The sequence below is a fragment of the Pholcus phalangioides genome, unplaced genomic scaffold (genome assembly GCF_987345545.1).
Source record: "Pholcus phalangioides strain wild (caught in Gottingen) unplaced genomic scaffold, Ppha-v1.0 ptg000009l_1, whole genome shotgun sequence".
NCBI lineage: Eukaryota > Metazoa > Arthropoda > Arachnida > Araneae > Pholcidae > Pholcus > Pholcus phalangioides.
In genome coordinates this window covers 45,582,851-45,607,156 of record NW_028301602.1, presented here as the reverse complement: position 1 = coordinate 45,607,156, position 24,306 = coordinate 45,582,851, and the positions used below count along the sequence as shown (strand labels likewise).

The 24,306-nt window shown below is 34.7% G+C and overlaps 1 protein-coding gene across 5 annotated transcripts in view; it reads right to left on the bottom strand.

Annotated features, from left to right (window-relative positions):
* Sec16 (endoplasmic reticulum export factor secretory 16) overlaps positions 1-24,306 on the bottom strand; it is a 94,902-nt gene that overhangs the window by 45,364 nt on the left and 25,232 nt on the right. For 4 of the 5 annotated variants that reach the window (XM_089236358.1, XM_089236357.1, XM_089236361.1 and 1 more), the window contains 9 exons: positions 20,811-20,887; positions 20,429-20,483; positions 18,472-18,851; positions 14,217-15,291; positions 9,730-9,853; positions 6,521-6,652; positions 2,104-2,204; positions 953-1,116; positions 754-815 (listed from right to left, as the gene is read on the bottom strand). In XM_089236358.1, the coding sequence (XP_089092484.1) occupies positions 754-815; positions 953-1,116; positions 2,104-2,204; positions 6,521-6,652; positions 9,730-9,853; positions 14,217-15,291; positions 18,472-18,851; positions 20,429-20,483; positions 20,811-20,887 (2,170 nt within the window). The remainder of the gene's footprint in view (positions 1-753; positions 816-952; positions 1,117-2,103; positions 2,205-6,520; positions 6,653-9,729; positions 9,854-14,216; positions 15,292-18,471; positions 18,852-20,428; positions 20,484-20,810; positions 20,888-24,306) is intronic. The other variant, XM_089236360.1, reaches the window with a different exon arrangement.

Below are 24,306 nucleotides of genomic sequence, written 5' to 3'. Positions count from 1 at the left end.
AAATCCAGCTTCTTGCTCATTTCTGTCAGTCTCTTTTATAATCCTTATCTGCAACCTATCATATTCATTTACAGTTGGACACACCTTATATACTACTAGCCATGACACACATATATATAAGTTTTCACAAGCACATGCAAAAAAAAAATAATTAAAAAACAAGTAATACGTTCAGCATACTTCATTATAGTGCTATAAAATATTTCTTTTCTTGGAAGGCATTAACCCCAATGTCTGTTTCTCATGTCGGTAAACAGGGCCCCAAAATTTTTAGTCTCTTGTATTGTAAGCACAGGCCTCTCTCCTAGAAGAACACTATATATTATATATAGGGAGCCTCAAAAAATCATTTGTCAAAGGGCCGAAACGTATGAGAAAAAGACCTTGATTAGCCCTCTTTGGGAACGCTATTATGGTTTTCTGGTTACTAAAACCCTGTTTGCCACAATATTTTCTTTAACTTAATGCCCTATGTAAAATTATGCCCTGTTACTCAAAATGCAGTACAATGTATGCATATTATACAAATTTTGTTTTAATTAAATTTTTTTTTTTTATGTTGATACAACCCCTGATAAATGATAACACCTTGACAAATGCTAGTGATTATTCACAATATATTTTTTTGATTTATTTGCTTCTATTTATTTACTTGTTTAGGAATTTGTGAAGCTTGCTTCAAGTAAAACATTCTTGTAACTCAAGTTCTAGTAGTTTCTTCTGTCAAAGAAAATGTGATTCAAATATACTAACCTCACAAGAGGTCCAGGAAATTTCTTTAGCTCTTCAGAGGATTTGAGATCTTGCATCAGAACCTATAAAAATCAAGAGTGATTTTTGATTAACTCAGAATGCACCAAGAAATTTGATGATCTTATTTTCCAAATTTTGGGAAGTATATATTTTATAACTATATTAACATACAGTAATAGAGAATTTTCATAATATATACCTGCATATCATGAATCTGAACAAATGGTGTGTAGCTAGACGCATCATAGCCTGACTGTTTGGGTAATACAGCAATCAATTTTCCATCGGCAGAAAAATTAGCAAATGCATGAGCACAGGTGAATTTGACAGGAGTAAGTCTTGCAGTAGATGCATTAAGCTGATCTGTTTGAAAAAAATTTAAAAATTCAGTTTCTTTTTTACACTGTGAGAATGACCTACTTCAAATATAAATACATTTATACAAATTTTAGAGAAAAAGAAGTTTATTATATATTATTGCGCTGTACATCATGCATTTTTTCATATAAAAATTTTCATTTCACACATCTTCTATCTTATTGAATTATTCCCTCACACTTTCATTAATTAACATACAAAGTTATTTCCCTACAAGAAAAACTATTTCTTGTATAATTTTTTCCTATTTTCCCCATACATTATTGAAATAACTACTAAAATCACACATGTTCCGATTTCCATATCTATTTTTTTTGTAAATTTCTTTAAACTGTAATAACAGTAAACTTTCAAGACTAATCTGAGTCTTGAGTTTGATGCTTTGGATAATCAGAGATGCTGAAACTTTTAAAATTCTTTCTTAAATTTTTTTGTTTCGGTTCATTTTTTCTGCGAGTAATTCCAGTTTGGAGAGGGCTTTGATAGCCTCAGAGCATGGTGAATTAAGAACAAAACCTGCAAGAGTAAGTATGAATACATAGGTTCAAAAAAAATTACAATATTCGATCAATTAAGAATAGGGTAGAATGGCAAATGAAGCAGGGCTGGACAAATCTTCAAAAATTTACACGCCTATCAGGCATGTAAAAATAATATATGCTTTAATCAGTATTTTATACACCAGTTTTGAGTATATGATAGAAAAAAATATGCCCTCATTCAAAATTTATAGATGTCTTGGGCATCCTGGCTAGAGGCTCTGCTCTAGCATTTTTCCATAATATATAATCTGATGTGTTCAGTCCCTTTCACCTCAAATTATATATGCGTACTTTCTAATATGACAAGTGTTATGGAAGCCTAAACCTGAAATGGTGGATGCTTTACAAAATTTTCATATATGCATATATTGTTTGAAGATTGTGAATATTTCTTTTTAATTTGACAGCATAAATAGATGATATAACTTACCATCAGATACATCAAAACTTGAAAACTGTGATGGTCTTTCAGAATAGCCATATAATTGTTGATTATATGAAATATCAGCACCTGCATCATTATCTGGATACCTGAAATGTGTTCATGGGAAATGCTATATTAACACATTAGTGTTGGTTACATACTTTTAAATTTTTTGCAATCTGTGACTTGAGTGTGGGTCGCATAAAAGTATGTATCTAGTAGATTTGCGGTGGAGAGAGGGTTTCGTATAAATGTAGGTCATTGTAAGGGCATATGTTGTTTGCATCACTTCTATATAGGTAGTACTATGCAGGTATAAACATTTCTGGAGCAACAGACAAGGTTTTTTATAACAATTTTACTGAATAACTAAAATCCAGCAAAATTCACGAAAAAAAACACCTCCTACACACACACACACGTCCGTGGCGCAATATACTCGCAAACATTGTGTCAAGTTGAAGCTGATATTCTAAAGTTTACTCTCAAATTTTATTTCTACAAATAATGAACTCAGAAAGAGCAAAAACTCATTAAATTACAAAGTTATGGAGGAAATGTGAAATGAATTACCAGTTTTCAATGTTTTCTAAAACTTTTCAATCCTTGAAAAAAAAATTTAGAACCGAACTGAAAAATAAACTCAATGAAATACTTCTGATCTTCTAATCTGATGTATATTAAAAACACGTCAGATATTGTATATTAAAACTACAAATTTTTAATATAAATACTCTTGTGCTGGTAATGACTTTTTTATCCAAATAAGACAATAAAATAAATGAAGACAAATAAAACTCCTCAGTAAAAAGGTAAATTGTTGACTTTTGAAAAATTGAAAGTATCCATATGATACCAAAAAATATACTCATTTGAATGTTAATTATATCCAAAAAAAAACCTAGATGCAAGTAAAATGAGAACACATCCCACTTTAAATAGAACTGCTCTGTTTTTTACACAAAATACTATGCACAGGAGGCCTGAAGGACATTTGCTCCTCACTTGGGGTCACGTTCTTGGAGCTTCCCGCATTTACCGATAGGTGGCTTCGTTCGGATGGGATCCATCTAAATAAGAGAGGGGTCTGGGAGGTTTACGATAGTCTTAGGTCAGGTTTTTTACTCCCAGACCACGTAGTCGGGAATGCGGGTTAGTTAATGATAATCACAACAGTACTGACGGGGAATTACCCACCTCTGACTTGGATGGCTTCTCGATTGACAACAAACCACCGGGCAAATTAAAATGTGTGTTAATAAATGCCAGGAGCTTGGGTAATAAGAAAGATTTTTTAGAAACTATGATAGTTGTGGAGGACTTGGATCTTATAGCCATTACAGAATCTTGGGCAAACGATGGGGATGAATCTTTCTTACACATCTCCGGATACGATACTTTTTTGAGAAATAGATCTGATAGGAAAGGGGGTGGAGTGTTGATATACGTGAAATCATGTTTGAAGGCTAGAGAGTGTAACGTGCAGAGAAGTGATATTGAAACCATATGGGTTGAACTTGAGAACAAAAGACGTCATAAGCTTATTGTTGGGGTTTGTTACAATCCACCGAATAGGGATCAAAACTACATCGCCAAATTGCATGATGAAATTTCCTACATGTGTAAGCGTAAGAGGGTTCTCATACTAGGGGATTTCAATTACCCGGGTATTGATTGGGAGAACCTTTCATCTGGAAATCAGTATGAAAGAGACTTTCTTAAGTTGGTGCTCGAAAATTTTTTGTATCAGCATGTATCAGAAGCCACTAGGGGTACTGCTATTTTGGATTTAGTTCTTACTAGTTCTGAGGATCTAGTTGAACATGTTTCGGTGGGGGAAGAGTTTTCTTCCAGCGATCATCGTATCGTCAGATTTCTCTGTAACTTTTCCTCGGGTAAGGTTGATAACAAAAGACTGGTTCCTTGTTTTCGGAGAACTAACTTTGATGTTTTGCGAAGAAGGTTAGCGGAAGTTTTCAAAGACCGGTTGGAATCAGTAGGGGTGGTAAGTCAATGGGAAGAATTTAGTACGAAGCTGTCCTCTGTTTTGCACGACGTCATACCCTTTGTTCGAAAAAAGCGTGTTTGTACATCACACCCTCTATGGTTCACGGATAGCGTGCGGAACCTTTATCTTGAAAAGAAAAGAGCATTCAGAGAGTATAAAAGTGGACGAGGTGACCTATCATTGTTTACTGATAAAAGAAGACTGTTGAAGAAAGCGATAAGGGATAGTAAAAAGCAAGTTGAATCTAGGTTGGCAGATAACATTGGCTCTGACCCAAAATCATTTTTTCGATACGTCAATAATGGATGTAAGGGGACAGTTGGCCCCCTCTCGATAGGAGGCTCAAAAGTAGAGAGCAATGTAGGCATGTGTAGTGCTTTCAATGACTTTTTCGCGTCGGTTTTTAATGGAGATAATGATATTCGATATACGGGTGTTGCATGGGGTAATAAAACGCTCAACGATATTCAAGTGGAAGACGTGGAGGTCCTAAATCTTCTAAGAAATGTATGTGCAAGCAAAGCACCAGGACCAGATGATATCTATCCCAGGGTTCTCAGGGAAGGTGCTAATGAATTGTTGGGGCCAGTCGCACAGATATACAGGAGTAGTGTTGCTGAGGGTATCGTCCCGAGAGATTGGAAACTGGCTAACGTTGTTCCTATATTTAAGAAGGGTAGTAGAGAAGTGGTGTCTAATTATCGTCCAGTGAGTTTGACGAGCTCCCTCTCGAAAATTTTGGAAATTATCATCAAAAGGCAGTTTGTGAAGTGGATAGACGAGAATAATGTATTGTCGGATAATCAGCATGGGTTCAGGAAGGGGAAGTCATGTGTAACTAACCTCCTTTGCTTCTATGATTACGTGACTAAGGCTTTGGGTAAGAGCAAAAATGTCGACGTGGTTTACCTTGATTTCCAGAAGGCATTCGATCGGGTCCAACATGGCAAACTCTTGAAGCGTTTATACGAGATTGGAATAGGGGGCAACTTGCTGAATTGGATAGAATCGTGGTTAAGAGATAGGTCGCAACGAGTTATGGTGAACGGGGAATTCTCTGGTTGGACAGACGTCACAAGTGGAGTTCCTCAGGGAAGTGTCCTTGGCCCCATACTTTTTTCACTTTTTATCGATAAACTCGATCAGGGTATCGATGGAATTACTAGCAAATTCGCAGATGATGTGAAGCTAATGGGGGTAATCGGGAATGAAAGCGATAGGGAGTTGCTCCAGACCAACTTAAACAAGATTGCAGCATGGGCAAATGAATGGAGCATGACGTTTAGCGTAGATAAGTGCATGGTCGCTCATTTTGGTTCGAACAACCCACGGTTCTCTTACGAGTTGAATGGTGTCACTATCCCGGATGCAACTAGAGTCACCGATTTGGGAATTCTCATTGACGAGCGACTTAAGTTTTCTGAACATTGTTCAGCGGTTGTCAAAAAATCGAATAGAATGCTTGGTCTCATTTTCAAAAAGGTCTCTTCGCGTTCTCCTAAAGTCATTCTTCCGCTTTTTCGAGGCTTAGTTCGTCCTGGACTGGAGTATGCTGTAAGGTTTTGGAGACCATACCTACAGAGGGACATAGACTTGGTTGAAGGGGTGCAGAGAAGAGCTACGCGTGTCCTTATTGGCACACAGGGCTTGAGTTATGAAGAAAGACTTCATTTTTTGAATATGTTTACATTGGATGAACGCAGGTGTCGAGGAGATATGATCGAAGTGTTCAAAATTTTCAATGGGATGGATAGGATGGACCATGAACTTTTAGTACACCGCCAATCGACTGCTTTTACAAGGGGACACCAGTATCGATTGGTGAGGGACAATGCAAGGTTATGGTGTCGCAGGGAATTTTTCTCCAATAGGGTTGTTAATAAATGGAATAGCTTACCCCCGGAGGTAGTAAATTGTAACACAATTGACACGTTTAAAAAGAAATACGATAAACATGTTGGGGTAAATCGAGAAGCTATCCATTCTTAGAATAAGACAACCATAAGTATTCTTTATGGGCATTGTATAATATTTTATCATGTGTATATATTGTTTGTAATTTGTGTTAATTGCATTTTTAATTGGGTTGCTGTATTTTTGAAACATATGACAACCATATTTTTATGGGCATCTTTTTATCAGCCACCTCGTTGGGCATTTTGCCTGTTGTGGTGTTGTATTTGTATTTGTATTTGTATTTAAATGGATATGCATCAATGTGTTTCAAAATCTTTTAAGACGACTATCTAGAAAGGACAATAAGGTATTGGGGCAAAAAATAGATTAAAAAATTTACTAACAATAATTTTTACGTACGTAAATACATACACATGTTAACAAATATTTTTGTTTCTACTCTAAGTGTGAAAATAGTTTTAATTTGTTACAATGGAATACATAAGTATGAACATATACCTTTGAGAGGTTTCTTTACTCATTTCTGTAACTGAGCTACGACCAGAATGTACACTTGATCTTTCAGCATCTGTTTCATAACCCATTCTCCTGTAGTAGTCTCTATATTGTTCATCCACTTGTTGTCTATACCTGTATAACACATGCAAGTTTAAATTACGGATTTTGCTGATGAGAGTAATATCTTGCAACTAAACTAAAGAAACTTACAAAATGGGAGGAAAAAACCATATGTAATATTATTGTTATCTCTTCTAGTTCTTTTAAATTTAAAATTGATTTTTTAAATGATGAACGTTAATTTAAAAATAAGATAAGATACTCGATTACACTTGATAACAGAAAAACTGCCTCCAACATGAAATATGAAGTTCCAAATGATTTTCGACGCATTATGTACATGAATATCAAAATAAAAGTTTTATTGGCTCTTGTTTTGGAGATATTAATATGCTACCAGTAGAAAAAAGTGTTTTACAAGCAGTATTATATACAAGACTATTTTGGTTGCAATATTCGTGAAAAAGATGAAGATTAAGCTTCATATGTGTGACAGTATCCATCAACATTCTGCTGTGGCTTTCTAGCAAATATAAAGTGGTAGTATCTTTTGCTGTTCCCATGATTTGAAGTGAGCCAAGCAATCACATAAATAAAACACTATTTCTGCATGGTGCCATCTCTTGTAGGAGGTGTTACAATAAAAAAGCAGCAATAAAATACCTTAACATAGCATCTGTTATACTATTTGTTTCTTATGGCAAAAGACTTCCCATACTCAGCCAAAAAGATTTTGATAATGTTTTTTGTATTTTTTTTTTGCTTTCGTTTTGTTATATTTTAATGTATCATGTTACCAATATGTGTATTAAACATGCCATTGCAAAGAAAACCATAGTCAATTTAACTTTTTTATATTCAGATTCGTGTTCAGCATAGCAAATTGCAAAGGAATTGAATGTTTTATTGTGGATGAAGAAAATTTGTTGTTTAATGTTATTTGACATACACCCTACTACACTGGTGCATAAAATAAACAAAATTTAGTGCAGAAGAACTTCGGTTAAAAAGCAAAATTTTGAACAGATTTTGACTGAATTAACAAGTGATAATTTGCATTACAAGCATAAAATTTGTGCTTTGTTTACTCCGTTAAAACCATTACAACTGAACTGATTGTTTTCGCTTTACAAACACACTTACTGTGGGATTGTGAGTAATACAGACCAAACTTTACCCACTGACAGTTTCAGAGGAACCATTTCTACATCATCTAGTCTCAAGATAATCAATAAAACCTGCAATGGATGTCACCAAGAGATCCCTCAACTCTGCTTCAAGAAAACTGGGCTGATTGCATTATTGAACATGATTTTAAGGGTTTAGCTCATGAACAATAGCCACCAGTTGTCATAGAGATTTTGTCCTTAGGAAAGACCATGGACATGAGGGCAATTCATGAGGACACCTGACTAGTTCATGAGGGCATCATTCAAGAACTAGTTGAATAAGGCCAAGAGTTGACCAGAGACAAATTGATGGATCTCCACAGCTTATGCAAAGGATTTTACCTGAAGAAGGAAATGAAAAGGAATCTCTCATTTCAAACAAGATTAGAAAAATGTGAGGAAAGCTGAGAAAAATTTAGCAGAAAAGAACCACCCAAGCAAAGCTGTAGCAGCGCAAGCAATGAATCTGTCCAATGATAATGCAATTCCTATTTCCGCAAAATCCTCAAGAGGGGGCAAAAGCAAGTAGCATTGGATGAGTACATTTTTAAAGTCACACAAAAAGAAAAAGATATTTGTTCGCTGTAAGTCAGCTGATAACAGCGAGTAATTATTGATTAAATATGATTTTTATCAGTTATTTTTATGTGTATGAATGATTGTTGAACAAATCATCCAAGTTTACACCATTTCCTATGGAAAGATTTGTTTCAATACATGAATAATTTCGATAACAAGCACGTTCAAGGAACAAATTATGCTCGTAAACAGAAGTTCCACTGCATATCTGAAAACAAAAATTTCATTTTTCTTTATAATATTTTGCTCATGCTAGTACAATCATTTACAGTTGGACCATTATAAAAACTTCCAGAGAACAAAAACCTTGTTTGCTATATTAAGAGGTTCACTATATCTGACTTATATATCAGAACATGCTACCCCCTCCTTTTATGTGACCTGCTTCAGTGAGGATTCTGTTTTCAAAAAATGATTCTTCAAAATAAGTTTTCAAATGGTGAGAAAAGAAGGGCTATTGTTACATCCCTATCAAAAATTGTTCTAATTTTTTTTTATCAAAAAATTTGGAACATTTTTAAAGTAAAACTTTTAATTATCAAAATTCATAAGATTTACTAGTTTTCAAGTTTTGCCCTGTTTAACCCTTTAAGCAGTTTTATAAACTTCACTGATCCACATTATAACTGGCACAGTGGAAATAACCTAGCGCTCTGTAAAATGGCACATCTTTTGAAGAAGACTTTTTCCCAATTTTGTGCTTCTCTTCCACAACTCTGAGAATAATAATAAAAAAATTAATAAATAAAAAATAAAAGAAGAGAAATATTCTATCTTTTTCTATTATTTAAACTAGACATATATTCCAATACTACCACAAAAAGGAATGGTGGGGAGTCATATTTTGAACAATGTCTCTCTTTCAGTTACCAAAACATGAACAATAACCGACTCTGCTCACTGGCTGTTGATCAACATTTTGGGGAGGGATGGAGAAAACATGTTCTTAAAAGAACCCTCATAACAAAGTATCTTGGCTTGCATTGACGATATATGGGGGTTTTAAGGAGGCGAGTTGTCTCGTAACTGCTGAAATAGAAAGCATCAAGTTAGGCGAGTAATATCGTAATTGCTGCTGAAAGAGTCAAGGCCCATGTAACATTTCATGAGGATTGGTCAAAAACTATTCGATTTGCATGGAAAACATGCAATACACTACACATAAACAGATAGGAAAATCAAAAATGTATTAATGGATACTCACATTATTGTGTTCAAAAGAATAAGAAATATTTTCCTCAATAGAAATAATAACAGCATAAGCCCACATAAATACAGTTGGGAAAAAACAGGAATGAAAGTTTTATTTATTAAATCAGAAAAATTGTTAGAGCACAGTTCATATTATATACTAACCTCTGACTACATTAAACTGGAAAAAAAACTTAAAATCAAACAAACCTAGGATCATTCCGATATAATTCATCGTAGTATCCATAATTATATCTGCTGTAGTTCTGCTGATAAGGATCATAGTATCCGTAATATTGATAGCCGGACATCTGATAGGGATCGTAATCATAACCTGCAAGAAATAACAAAACTATATCATAATTTCATAATTTTAAAGTTACAAGAATCGAGATGAAGAATACAATGCTTCAATGGATTGACAAACTCTTCATTTTCTTAATACTACCATTATCATGGTGAAATATGTTTTTTGTTTTTGATATCACTATGAATGTTTTTATTTTTCCATGATTTTTAGTTAAATGGAACAAATAATGAACTGGAAGTTTGTGTGGGATATATACAGTGGAATTTCCATAGGCAGCCACCTCTATTCCAAAGCCAACTTCCCTACATGGCCAGTTTTTCTCGGAACAGACAATAAGCTCCATAGACATATATACACTGCTCAAAACAATTAGGGGAGCACATGGTTTTAACAAAATTACGCAAAGATGTATACCGATAAGTAACATAAAATGAATCATCCATAATTTAAAGCCTAGCAGGAAACGGAAGAAGAAAACTTCATATGCAAATCAAAGTTCATGACGTCAAAAACCAGAAAAAGGAGATAAGGGCAGAAATCGGGATGTTGCAGAAACGTCTGTTATACTGCCGTAACTGTGAAATTTGATTGCGCAGTATTTTTTTTTCGAGACAAGGTGACTTAAGGATGTCTCAACAAAGTGATTTACCGGAATCCATGGCACGGCGTGTTATAGGCAGACTGGAATCCGGGCAAACACAACGTAGTGTCGCGGATGCTGTTGGAGTCGCCAGAAGTGTTGTTGCAAGGCTGTGGAATTGATTCCAAGAAACAGGAAATGTTAGACGTCGACCAGGGCAAGGTCGGCCACGCGCCACTACAGCAACTGATGACCGGTATATACGGTTAACAGCCCGTCAAAACAGAACAGAGAATGCTATGCAGCTGCAAAGACGGTTGCTCTTGGCAACAGGACGAAGGGTGTTTAGCCAAACAGTACGTAATCGGCTTCATGAGGGAGGGCTCTATGCACGTAGGCCAATGGTCTGCATTCCGTTGACCCCATGCCACCGTGCGGCTCGAAGAAGATGGGCTGCTGAACATCGAGATTGGGAGCAACATGATTGGAGCCAAGTGCTGTTTACAGACGAGTCCCGATTCAGTCTGGAGTGTGACACCCGACGTGTTCTGGTATGGAGGGACAGGGGCAATCGAAATAACCCTGCATTCGTTCGTGAAAGGTCACAATACAGACGAGCTGGTTGGATGGTATGGGGTGGAATCAGTATAGGCGGACATACGGACCTGCATATCATTCAGAATGGCACTTTGACGGCCAGAAGGTATGCAGACGAGATACTGCGACCTCATGTCATCCCTTACGCTGGAGCCATTCGAGATTCCTTTGTTTTCCAGGATGATAATGCCCGACCGCATAGAGCTCGTCTGGTGGAGAACATGCTTGAAGCTGAAACAATACAGTGTATGGAATGGCCAGCGTGCTCTCTTGACCTGAATCCACCTTGGACGACGCATTGCTGCGCGACCAAGGCCGCCTGTTACTGTCCGAGACTTGCAGATTGCACTTCTTGAGGAGTGGAACAGTATTCCCCAAAGTCTGATCGATAACCTCATCGCATCCATGGCAAACAGGTGTGCAGCAGTCTTAGCTGTTCGGGGAGACCACACGCCCTATTAAAACTCATGCATCATGTCTAAACAGTACTTTTTTTTATCGTTTACACGTAACCAAATTGTTGCCCTAAATCATCTTTTCATGTTTTTTTCCATATTTTCAAAGAATTAAAGCTTAATTCCAAATTTTTTTATGTCTTTTTTCTGTATTGCGCATTGATACGCGTGTACTATCCATTGTATGCCAATACATGGCTGTCTCGCACGGTTTTCTTCACTTTTTTGCTTGCTCCCATAATTGTTTTGAGCAGTGTAATACAAAAACCACCCCTATTCTGTGGCCACCACTGTATGTTGTCTGAGGCCACTTCCTTATTGATAACCGTTGAAAAAAAACCAAGTTTTTCTTTTTTCAAATCCATTGAAAGCTGCTAGTTCTCTTTGCACAACCTTATCATTTTTAAACATCAACATAAGAACATTTTCAGATCAATAGGATTTTCTGTTCATATGTGACATTGTCAAGTTGAAAACATTTGTGAATAGGATGACAACGGTGAATGCTATACAGTTGTTCTTAGCTGATAAGACAAATAACCTGTGATCTTTACAGAATAAGTGAAGGATGTGGAAAATCTGACTTTGTGGATACTTTCTTCACTTTTTAGCATGCAGATATTCAGTATAACAAGTGAAGGAGTAAAAGAAATGTGAGGAAAGAACATGTACAACCTGCTATAAAGCAGAACAGATCCCTCATAATACAGATTAAGGAACTGATTGAACTATCTGTAGTTCAAGTTCCGCATAAAATACAGTGAAACCTCAATATATATAATAACACCAGACCAAGAAAAAATATCACTATAGAGGGGTTATCATTATATTGAAAGGCAACATTATCATGTGCCATAAAATTTACGCTGCTGTTGGCATCTTTTCTAAATTGGCCTTGTCAGTATACCAAAAAATGTGCTTCAGAGTATTCATTCATCGCAAAAGATTTTAATTGATTAGCTGAAAAATAAAATTCAGTTCGATCTGTGTGTGCTGCTCCTGTAAAAAGTTTTATCACAATACACTTTGGTTGTATCACACAAAAAAGTAGTAATACACTTACAGTGATTAAGTGATGCCAAATACAGATATAATTAGACGTCCTTGGAAGAACTGAAATATGTGACAAGTTTAAAAATATGTTGAAAGATATTTGAAGCAAAAAATATTACAGCAGCAATTTTACTCTCCTAAAAATATTGTTATAGAAGGGTTTATCATAGTAAATGATATTTTTTGTATCGAGAGGACTTTGACATTAGGCTACAGGGGATTCCTAACAAGATTTGAAAAAATATCAATGTGTAGAAGAATTTATCATTAGCTTGAGTATCATTGCAACAAAGTTTCACAGCATGTTTTTTTTTTTTTTTTTTCTGGCATTGTAAGTAAACTGAGTATACGATTTTTTTGTGACATTGAAAACTATTATTTTGAGATGCGCTCCTGAATTTTTTTTCCTGTCTTACAACTTCTATTCGGCATTCACCTCCACAGATGGCCACTTTTTCGTGGAGTGTAGAATGGTCATCTTAGAGGAGTATCATTGTAATACCTTGTATTGTACACCCCCCACCCGCTATGATTTTCAAGAAAGTGTCATAACAGTAGGCTTCATAGAAATTAAATTTTTAATATCTATTCTTTTGATATCTATATATATAAAATTGATTTTCCATCTCTGTGTGTGTGTTCTCTACACAAATCTACAATTTTAGATCGATCGTCACCAAATTTTGCATACGAGTATATACCGAATGGGACCAGACTTGAACGATAGGCTACTTTAAAATTTCGTCAGAGCAGGGCAAATGTCCCAAATGGGCAAAAAACTGTCGGGCAACAATGGTTTTTTGGGCTCAACAATCACTTTCGGAAAATTTACTTTGGTTACCGTGGTTCCCTAGCAATGCGTTTCAGATGTGTACAATGTCTGCCTTTAACGCCTTTACAATGGTTTGTCACTTCTTTAATGCTGCCAGTATATGTATAATAGTTTATGCCTTCAATACTCCCAGTAATGAGGCTCTTTTGAATAGACATCATAATCATCATCAGCATCGCTTTGAGGGTCAGGCAAAGGTTGATCCCATAGAAATCAGTTAAAATTGCTGATTTTACTGTAGAAATGCGGAAATTTAGTGGGGGTTTTCCGCCACATTAATAATTTTAAAAATTGTATTAAATTCTCGATTTTTGAAATATTGAGTTTGCTTAGAGATATACAAAGCCCAGGAGATTAAATATGAAGTAATTAGCTGGACCTACTTTTAAGTTGGATATCCATGCAATAACATTGATTTAACCATTTATTTACATCTTCTCAAGCTCGACAATGAAAATGATTCCATATTGTCTTTTAATATTCAACTGCATAAATTCATATAGTTTAGGTTGTTTTAAAATTAGTTATGGGCCCATAAAGTAATCGAAGAAATTCCACAGCTTTTAACTAAGCATTTTTGGAAGCTGAAACAGGCAGATGGATAACTTGAAGTTCAAGGGGATCAGAATACCTAGCGCCCCTTAAAAAAGGAAAAAAAAAAATTTTAATCTCTACGTTTCTTGAAATCTAGATTTGTTTATTTCATGAGTCGCGCAAGAAGTAGCCATATTGGTTAATGTGGACAGCTTGTATTTCCCTCAAAGAAAGAGGGAGATATCAGATGATCCAAAAAGCCTCACTGAAGAAAACCCGGGCAGCGCCAGGTATTATAGCTAGTCATAAATATAGATGATTACAAACATTTCTTACCTGGATAACCTTTATTTCTCCTATAATAATCTTCATCCCTTTGGTAACTATCACGATATCGACGATCATAATACGGATGATTTCCAGCTTCTCTACCTCTTATAGGTTCCGATTCACTCATTCTTGATGATGGCCGCTCATTGTCAGACATGTATGATTTTTGGTACCCAATCTCTCTGAATGGATGACGTTCTAGAGGTTCATTTAAGGACATCCTACTTGAAGGTCTGGACCCTTCTCTACTAGGATATGTCCTTTGATCAATGTTCCTAAACCTTTCCTCTTCATATCTGTATCTGCTACCATTTTTGTCAATAAAATCATTTTGATATCCTAATGATCGACTTGATCCTGATTCTGTGGTTGGAGGCCTGCTTGATGCATCTTTTCTGTTTGGTCTTGGATCCATGTCTTGGTTTAATTCATAATCACGGTGTCGTTCATATCTGGAATCTCTTCCTTGATACTTTTCATAAGACTGATAGTGTTCAAATTCCCCATCATCATCGAATACTCTTCTGCGATACTTATCATCATAGCGATCTCTGTCATAAAATTCCTCTGAATCAATATCTTTTCTATGTCTTTCTTTTTCAGTGTCTCTGCTATGATATTTTGCTTTAACATTTTTATCTCTGTATTTTCCTCTTTCAGAAGCTTTTGCATGCTTTTCTCTTTCAACATTATCTTCAAAATACCTGTCATTAGCTGATTCTTTATCATAATACCTGCTATGAATATTTTTATTGTAATATCTACTATGGGTATCCTTCTCAGGTCTTCTCTTATCATTTTCATCCTCAGAATATGTTTCCCGGTGTTTCTTAAAATCGCTCTGTTGAGAACCACTGGAAACTGAAAGTGGGGACTTAGAATCATGGGAAGGGCTACGTCTATCATGACTTGAAACCTGTTCAACACATTCTTGACTAGATCTACTTGTATCACAAATATTCATATTTTCACTAGACGATTCTTCTTCTTTGTGTGGAATGGTTAAAATATCACTGGATGGATTGGACTTCATAATATTCTGACTGCTTGTTTCAGATAAGCTCTGTGGCACTGCTGAAACCTATATAGAGTAAATGTTAATAGTAAGGCCACGATAACACCAATAATTTTAGAGAATGACAGAAATGATTTAAAGAAGAGTAACTGGGTCTGTATTCAATCAAAAACAATTTTAGTTATTCAGTTTTCTTTCCATTAAATGTCACATCAAAGCTCCAGCAATTAAATGTGTACAATGAAATATGTTTAGATATACAAAAGGTAGATCTCAAATCATTTGTTCTATTGAAACTAGCAAGTATTCTGTCATACTAGGAGAGAAAAAAATTGTAGATTGTATGTAAAAAAGTCAGAAATTTTCCTCCTTCACTATAACACATCCTTTGTTTTATCTCATGCCTTCAGGACATGTATGCATACTTATAGTTGATACTACCTCTGTGATCACATTATCAAAGTTTGACCTTGATAGCATAATGTTTCTTGCTTATGCCTCAGTGGGGAAACATGGGCTCCACTAGCAGTGTGCATCAAAGAGAAACAAAAGAATAGTGATCCGATTTCTCTGGTTGGATGGTGTTGCCACGAATTGATAAAATAGTTTGAAGGTGACTGGTTGAACATAATTCACAAAGAAAAAGTAAGATGCCCGTCAACCTCCATCATAGACAAAATTCAGTAAGCTCAAGTACTGGCAAACCAGAAAGTAATTTATAATGTAGTACACTATGCAGATTAGTCATGGTTCTACCTATCAAATCATCCATAATAAACTATGCTTAAGTAAACAGGGCTGCCTTAAGAACATCATGAGTTCCTGTGCAAAGGGATTTTTCTGGAGGCACTGTACCTGACTAGAAATGCCCACCAACTAATTTGCATCTGCTTAGTCTCAAAATTTTTAATCAGATCTCATTTTCATGAGGCAACCGGGCCATGCCTGGGTGAGCCCACGAGTTAAGATGTTGATGGCCATAAAGTCTGTGCAAGATAGGTGTCAAGAGAGCTTACTGCAGAGCAGAGCTAGAATCTAAAAAGCAAAGCATGGGATGCAAACAACCGAAAAGGACCACAAAAAAAAAAATTCAAGATCAAACCTTCTGGAGCAAAGGTTATCCTAACCACTTTTTGGGACTCAAAAGGGTCTATACTGCAAGAGTACCTGAATAAGCAGACTATGATCAACAGTGCAAGAACCAGTGATCTAAAACTGGTAGTACCAGTCAATCTTTCAATCAGATCACTGGTAGAACCAGTGATCTGATTGAAAAACAATCTGAAGTCATTTTGACTGAACTGATTTTTTTTCTCAGCTTAATGGATGAAGGCAGTTATTTTTCTTTTCTGGACATTATGCCCAGTTGAACTTGGGAAGAAAAGATGTTTCTTTCCTAGTGAGAGAAGACAGAGAGTTTTGTCTTTACCACGTTAGATTCCTGGTGAAGACAAAATGCTTACTACTACTGCCACCAGGTAAGGGGTCATGCTGAAATTAGGGGAGGGCTATATGATGTCTCTACTTCAGCGCATTATGTCACTATACATAAATTATAAGGAAGGGTTGGTCCTGTCTCTAGTGGTGTACATGGATAGCTCACTTGCCTGGATTTCATGGGGACTGGGTTCAATTCCCGGCGCAGACAAAATTACTATTCTTCCCGAGTTCAACTCAACATAATATCCGGGAAAAAAAAATCTAAAGTCAAATTTTAATTTGACAAGATGCAAATGCAATTTGTCAAAGTGTAATTTCACCAAATACTGAGGCTTGTTGTCAAACAAAAACAAAAAGGAATCGCATGCAATGCACACCCATACATAGCTGGCCATAATGTTGAAACGATTACCCTTTTGTGCTTTGAGCCATAGAAATACCCTGCTTATAGCTCGGATCTTGCCTCTTCCGGCTATCATCTCTTTGGACCGCACAAACATTATGGGGTCGTTAATTATTGACATACTAAAAAGTGCAGGAAGCAGCACATAAATAGTTGGGCGAACAACACAAAACCTTCTTCCCTGATAAAAATGTGGTGCAGGTTTATGGATCACTAGACAAAAGTGCATCTAAAAGGAAGGAGACTGTGAAGGGAAATGAAATATCTGTTCAAGTCCTACATTTGTGCAAATAAATTGGAAAAAAAAAAATTAAATAAAGTGACAATATTCTTTGACTTCCCCCCTTAATTCAAGCACCTAAAAGAAACATCTTTGTCTGTTTTATAATTAATAAAGCTTCCACTTTCAATGAGATATTAATCTACTGGTTTTTTTTCTTCAATATACATAATACAGTAAAATCCCTCTGTTGCGGACACTCATGGGGCAAAAAATTTGACTGTAACAGAGAGGGGGTGATTGCAAATGAACCAAATTCTGACAATATAAGGTGTGTTTAAAGTCCTGAAAGTACATAGACAAACAATTAAAATTACAAGAAATATCACATAAGTTTACATACTGAATTTACATGTTTTGTAAAAAATTATCAATATTTGGTGGGTTTTGCTGACTATTCCAACTCCTTCAAACATTGGCCGCATGCAGCCAGCAGGCCAGTTCTTGACCATCCTTGGCATATATCTTTGGCTGAATATCCCTTAATAACTTTTAGACATTTTTTACTCCATTCTTCACTAATCACACTTGACAAAGTTGATTAGTGATTCACTGTTCAATAGCTGCCATCAAACTCGCAACTGTTGGTGTCCAAACATGGGTTTTAGTCCAATGGAACAAATGATGAAAAAAGTGTCCATGACCGTACTTGAGGGGGTTCGAAATACATTATTTACTTTTTGTCGAGATATTTTTATTTGGTGAAAAAAACCCCGGGGTGACCACATCTTGGGGGGGGGGGAGCGACCATTAAGAGGGGTTTTACTTTATATGGCACCTTTATGTATGTAAATCAAGGGTTCTCAAAATGTGTGCCGCCAACCATTGTCAGGGACATGTGGAACTATGGCCCAGACAAAGGTTTTCTGAATAGATTCTTTGTTAAACAGCTCTGGAGAGCCACAGATAAGAATTGATTATGGGTAAGGGGAGCCAAGGTGGAAAAAGTTTGAAAATCCTGACGTAAATATTTAAAATCACTTACTTGATTTACATGAAAGTGAATTTTTTCAAATGAACTATGCCATAAAATATACATAATGCAAAATATAATTCATTTTAAAAATTCTAGAGTTAAATTAATTTTAATCACAAATACAATACTATGAATAGTATAACATACCTCTGGGTTTTCAGTTGATTCAGAGCATTTTTCATTTGATTGTTTTTCATTAATGGTCAACTGCAAAGAATTGTTTTCATCATTTGAAGGAGGTATAGAAATGACAGGAGTTGGTACTGCTGGCACTAATGTTATATGGGGAATGTCAGGACTGTCCCAAAGGGAAGTACTAGAAAGGCTCAATTTATTTTCATGATCATCTCGTAAATGATGACGGTGTAGTGAATGCCAAGAGGAATGTTTCTTCAATTCTTCATGATCTGGAGGTCTTTCTAGATTGTCTGGAACTGTTTCAAGGTTCACTTCCTGAATACCATTATCCTCATGACTGTGAGATTTCATACTCAACTTTTGCGGTTGACTTTCCTGTGTTACAACCCCTGTGTACAATTAAAAAATACATACCAAAAGTAAATTAAAAAGTTATTAAAATTTATAACAACAGAAACTCCTGAATCCTCAGGATTTACACAATTTGGAATTCAAGAGATTGAATGAAACACATCATAAAATTAACGTGAGTACAAAAGCTAAAAGATCTGAATACTCTCAATCATCTATCTTAGAAAAACTAGTGAGAAACAAACTTCTGAGTTTCTATTATGCATGATATATGTTTTACATCTTAGCAATACTTGCTTCACAGAAGCAAAAGTACAACTACAGAGACAAATATTTCAATATATTTTGAGAAAATGACAATGCATAGCAGCAAAATAAATTCCAGAACTGAAAAAAATTTGGATTTTTTTTTAATCAATGCTAATAGCAGTCGTGTTTCCATATAATAAAGTTGCTTCATTCCATCAAGACTTGTTTTATAGAAAATTTAATAGAGAAATAATTTAATTGTAGTTAAGAGTAAATTAACAAAAATATGAGGATTTTGTTTAAAAAAATTTTACAAGCAAGTTTGTTGTAAGGGGTCATTCAAGTATTACGTCAGCATCGAGGGGGGGGGGGTTTGGATTCGCTGACTTTTGATGGCAAGGGGGGTTTGAAGGTTGCTTACGTCATCAACCACCCCTTTTTGAAGATATGAAATATTCTAAGCTGCTGACGAAATTTTGCTGACGGGTGAGGGGGGGGGGGTCCAGTGTTTTGCTGACAGGGGGGGGGGGGGTCAAAAATGGCTGAAAATCTGCTTACGTAATACTTGAATAGCCCCTACAGAGATTTCTATTATTATTTGTAGCTTAAATGGCAAAGTTGATGATGATTAGGACTTTTTCATGATTTTATACATCTATTCCATAATTTGTGGACGAATAATGTCAAAATGATATAAACAGATAATTTATATATATAGCCAAGTGGCAAAGTTTATTAGTTGCCCGCTAGTGCAGAGATTTTGTTGGCAGTTGTTTTTTGTTTAATACAATTTCTGGGTGCATCCATCCTTTAGGAGCACTCAGAGATGTGAAACAAGGTCTGGTCAAAGTTATTTATATATATATATATATATATATATATATATAGACTTAACTACATTTAGTTATTATATTTATTATTTGCATTGCTATTCACACAAATAAAAATAATGCAGCAGCAATTTTATTTTTCTTAGAGTATGTAAATTAGGCAATCTAGGAGCATAACAAATGACCAGAATTAAGGTTTTTATTAATCTATTGAAAAAATTGGCTAATCAAAATGCAACATGCACCACCAATGCATGGATTGGATTCTATTATGAATGCATTATTTTTTTGGATGGGATAATATTTGCTTGGTTCAACTAGTGATTAGAATTTATTACCATTATTAAACATTAATTGTGCTTTATTTAATTATTTGAAAAAATAATGTATTTTCCAATAGGAATATTGAACAAAGGACTGAAAACGGTTGAAAATAAAGCTCTCCTGAATAAAACAACTGTAAACTACACACTACGTGAAAAGATGCTAAGAAAAATGCAATAAATTAATCAGATATAAGTAAATATATACATTACTTTCAGCAGGAACTTGCTGATTCAAGTGATCATCGGGTGATTGATCGTCATTAGGCTGTAAGCAGAATCATGAGCTTAATTAGCATATGAAAGAAAACCAGAAAGCACAATACAATGTTATAGTGATGTGAAAAAATTTCATTTTTTTAATGTTGCAATAAAAATTCCATAATTTTTATATATCCATATTTTCTTTCAATAAAATTCTGACAAAACTACAAAATTCAACTTTGATTAATTACAGCCCACACATATATCATAATTTCCTGCCTAGTATTCATGGATAATGCGATGAACAAAAATAACTCAACTTATTTACCATGCAGTAAACATAATGTAGCTTTGCTCAATTAAAATGTCTTATTAATGCCCAGCAAATTACCTGATTAGCTGAGTGAGAAGTTGATGAATTATAAAGAGACAAATCATTTGGCTCAGGAACCTCTTGATTAAGTGGCTCTAAAAATTTAAAAAAAAAAAATCATTAGCTCTTTACATTCATATTTTCATTAACATTGCAATTATATATACAGGGCTAATGGCATTTTACTGTGAATCATTGGTCCTAGAGGCATACTTCCAATTACAAAACGTGTCTAAATAGTGTATAGTACTCAGATACGTCATTTATGTTGTAAGGGGTTGTTTAGTTATTAAAATAAAAAAAATGAACTTTTTATACCATCCCCATGTGCCCCAAATAACCCAATTAGAAAGTTGTTGCTGTTTTTCCTCTGATGCCAAAAAAAATTCCTTGTTTCTAAGCACAATATTCACTGAGATATTCAAATTCGAAAAATGGAGGAAAATTGGGTAAAAAAACAGTATTAAATGCAGGAAAACCATTTCACTTGCATTTAAAATTTCATATCAATTCAACCTCAAGAGTTTTTCAGTTTGAGACTTGTCTCTGAACTCACATTTGTCCAACATTCAAAAGTAGATAATCCATCCGTCTTATGTCTTCGTTGCCCAATCGCTTTGCATGTGAAGAAAGCAATGGGATTAAAAATGAATGAAGCAATGGGATTAAAATGCATCGACCTGATGCCATTTTATGAATAAATTTTTGAAATACAATGTCAGAATTACACTATAAAAGTTTTATGAAAGTTTGTTTATAAGACTTGAAAAATGCAACCAATAATCTTGTCGATTACATTCAAGCAAATGCAACTGATAAGATTATGGTTGCATTTTTCAAGTTTTATGAACAAAATTTCAAAAAATTTTAAAATTTTTTATAGTATTATTAACTTTTATAGTGTAATCCTGGCCTAAGGCACAAAAAAATTTGAATAATTTCAATGTGTGTGAATACTAAGCGATGTTACCGAAAAGAAATCTCTATGTATGATATCAGTAGTAAGTGATCTATTTTTGACAACAATTAAGCTTTCTACAAAAAATTGGTATGATAAGCCCCTTTTACATGTGCAAGGTTAGGGTTGAATGGGGAATGGTTTAATGAATATAAATCTGCTAGAGGCAACTCCCCCCCCCCCCCCTCCCCTATAAGGAAAAAGAGGTGGAAGAAATTTACACCATCTTTTTTGATGGCTTTATGGGGTTCCATGCCCCCTTTCTCATAATCCTTTACAATGTTTTCACTATTGCTGAGTGAAAGATACCACCTGTTTTATTTCCTATATACACGGGGGGGGGGGGGGGGGGAATAGTCTATCAATATGAATTGGAAATTATATAACTGTTATAATTACTGATAGAGTAAAAATAAAATTTTGATACAGTATATGAAGCTGACATTGGAAATAATTTTGTCTTTCATGTTTAGAAACAGCTTGTAGGAGAATTTGCACAACTCATTTTTTTGCTTGAAAGAAGTGTTTTTTCGATTGTGTAGTTGTTTGTTTTTTCATGAAAAATTCACCTCAACTTATATGCTTACATTATCTGTCTCATTTACAACATAATTTCAAGGCATTGCTTTATTATAAAATCACAACCTCTTCCCTCTTGAAATAAAATATTAAATGATGGCACATAAATTCTGAAGATGAGGCAAAATATAAAAAAAAAATTTTAACAAAAATTTTTATTTAATTCCCTACAAATTATGTAGTGGATATTGCCTGTAACTTAAAAAAACCACCATGTTGAAACATTTTAAGCAGGAGAATGTTTCAGACAGGAATTTTTGGTGAGTATTTTCAGCATACAGGAAAAAGTTGGGACTACGAAAATAAGTTAAACTAAGTGGGAAAATGTTCTAAGTGCGATTGTTATAAGCGAGATCCACTGTGTCTGATAATTTCTGTATCTCTTAATCAATGGCAGAATGCTTTAATGTGTATGTGTGTGTTACCCTCTCTGCAATTTAAAATTTTACAAAAATCAATAACAGATTCATCATTTTGTATATAAACTAAGTTTGTAACATTTTGTAAATAAACAAAAATAAAAAACATGTTATGAGAAAATCACTAATTCTTAAAAAATAGTGACTAAACATGTGTTTGCCAATACTGAATTTTTTTGCAGCTTGATCATAGACAGATCATTTAGATCTCTTGGGTCATTACCATGGACATGTATTTCACTTCACCAAACTGTGTTTTTCACCCATTCATCTTTTGTCTTCTCCTATATTTTGTTTATTTGTATCAATAAATTAATTACACTGGACAAAAATTAAATTGTGCCCGACATATAAATAAATATACAATTCTGGATGGTTTTGACCTGTGGAACACGAATATCGCCATGAAAACGTTCTGTCTTTTTAGCGGAGAGCTATTACCATGTTAAAAATGAATGAACTGCAGTGCTTCAATACATTTGTGTTTCTATGCATTTTTGTAGTGTTTTTTGTATTTGTGTCGTGTTTTGTGTACATTTATGTTGTGTCTCTATATGTTTGCGGAAATTTCTAAATTTTTTTTTGCATATTTATTATTTTTTCCATTGTGTTTCAATCTATTTGTATTGTACTAATATACATAGAATGTCCCACAGTTGACTGACGGTTTCCAAACCGGGATAGCAAGAAAACGGTGACAGCTATTGAAGTTATTTTTACAGAACATAAATATGAGAAGTCAGGAATTTCATTTACCTCATTCATGTTTCAAGGTGTTGTATAGTTATTAAAATAAAAAAATTAACTTTTTATGTGGACACCCTATGCTCGGAAACCCAATTAGAAAGTTGTTCCATTTTGTCTCTCCTGATGCCAACAAAAAAGTTCCATTTTTTAAAATCAATATTCGCTGAGATATTTGAATTCAATAAGTAGAGGAAAGTTGGGAAAAAGTAACAGACAACACTTCTTTCCCATCTTTTCTCCAATTTTTGAATTCAGTTACCTTTGTGAATATTGCACTTAAAAATGAAATTTTTTTGTTAGCATCAGGACAGACAACTTTCTAACTGGGTTTTTTGGGCACAGGGTGTGTATATAAAAAGTTAATATTTTTATTTTAATAACTATACAATCCCTTGAAACACGAATAACATATCTTAGTCTACTACACATTATTTGGATACTTTTTTTAATTGGAAGTATGCCTTTCGAATCAATGGTTTGCCAGTGAAGTGTGCCATATGTCCTGTTATATGTGCACCCTGTATATAAGCATTAGGGCTCATATCCATAAGGAAAGAATATTACATTTGAAACATGAATGACGTAACTGAAATTCCTGACTGCACATTTATATTCCTTAAGAATGACATTAATATCTGTCAAAGTTTTCTTGCTATCTCATTTTTAAAACTCTCAGTGGATTGTGGGAAACTATGTATTAAATGAACAACTCAAAGAAAATCCAGCCAATCCAGCTTTTTTATGATTAGATTCGTGGTTAGCACACTAAACTACATAGAAATTGATTATTTTTATTCAGGATGCAGAAAAG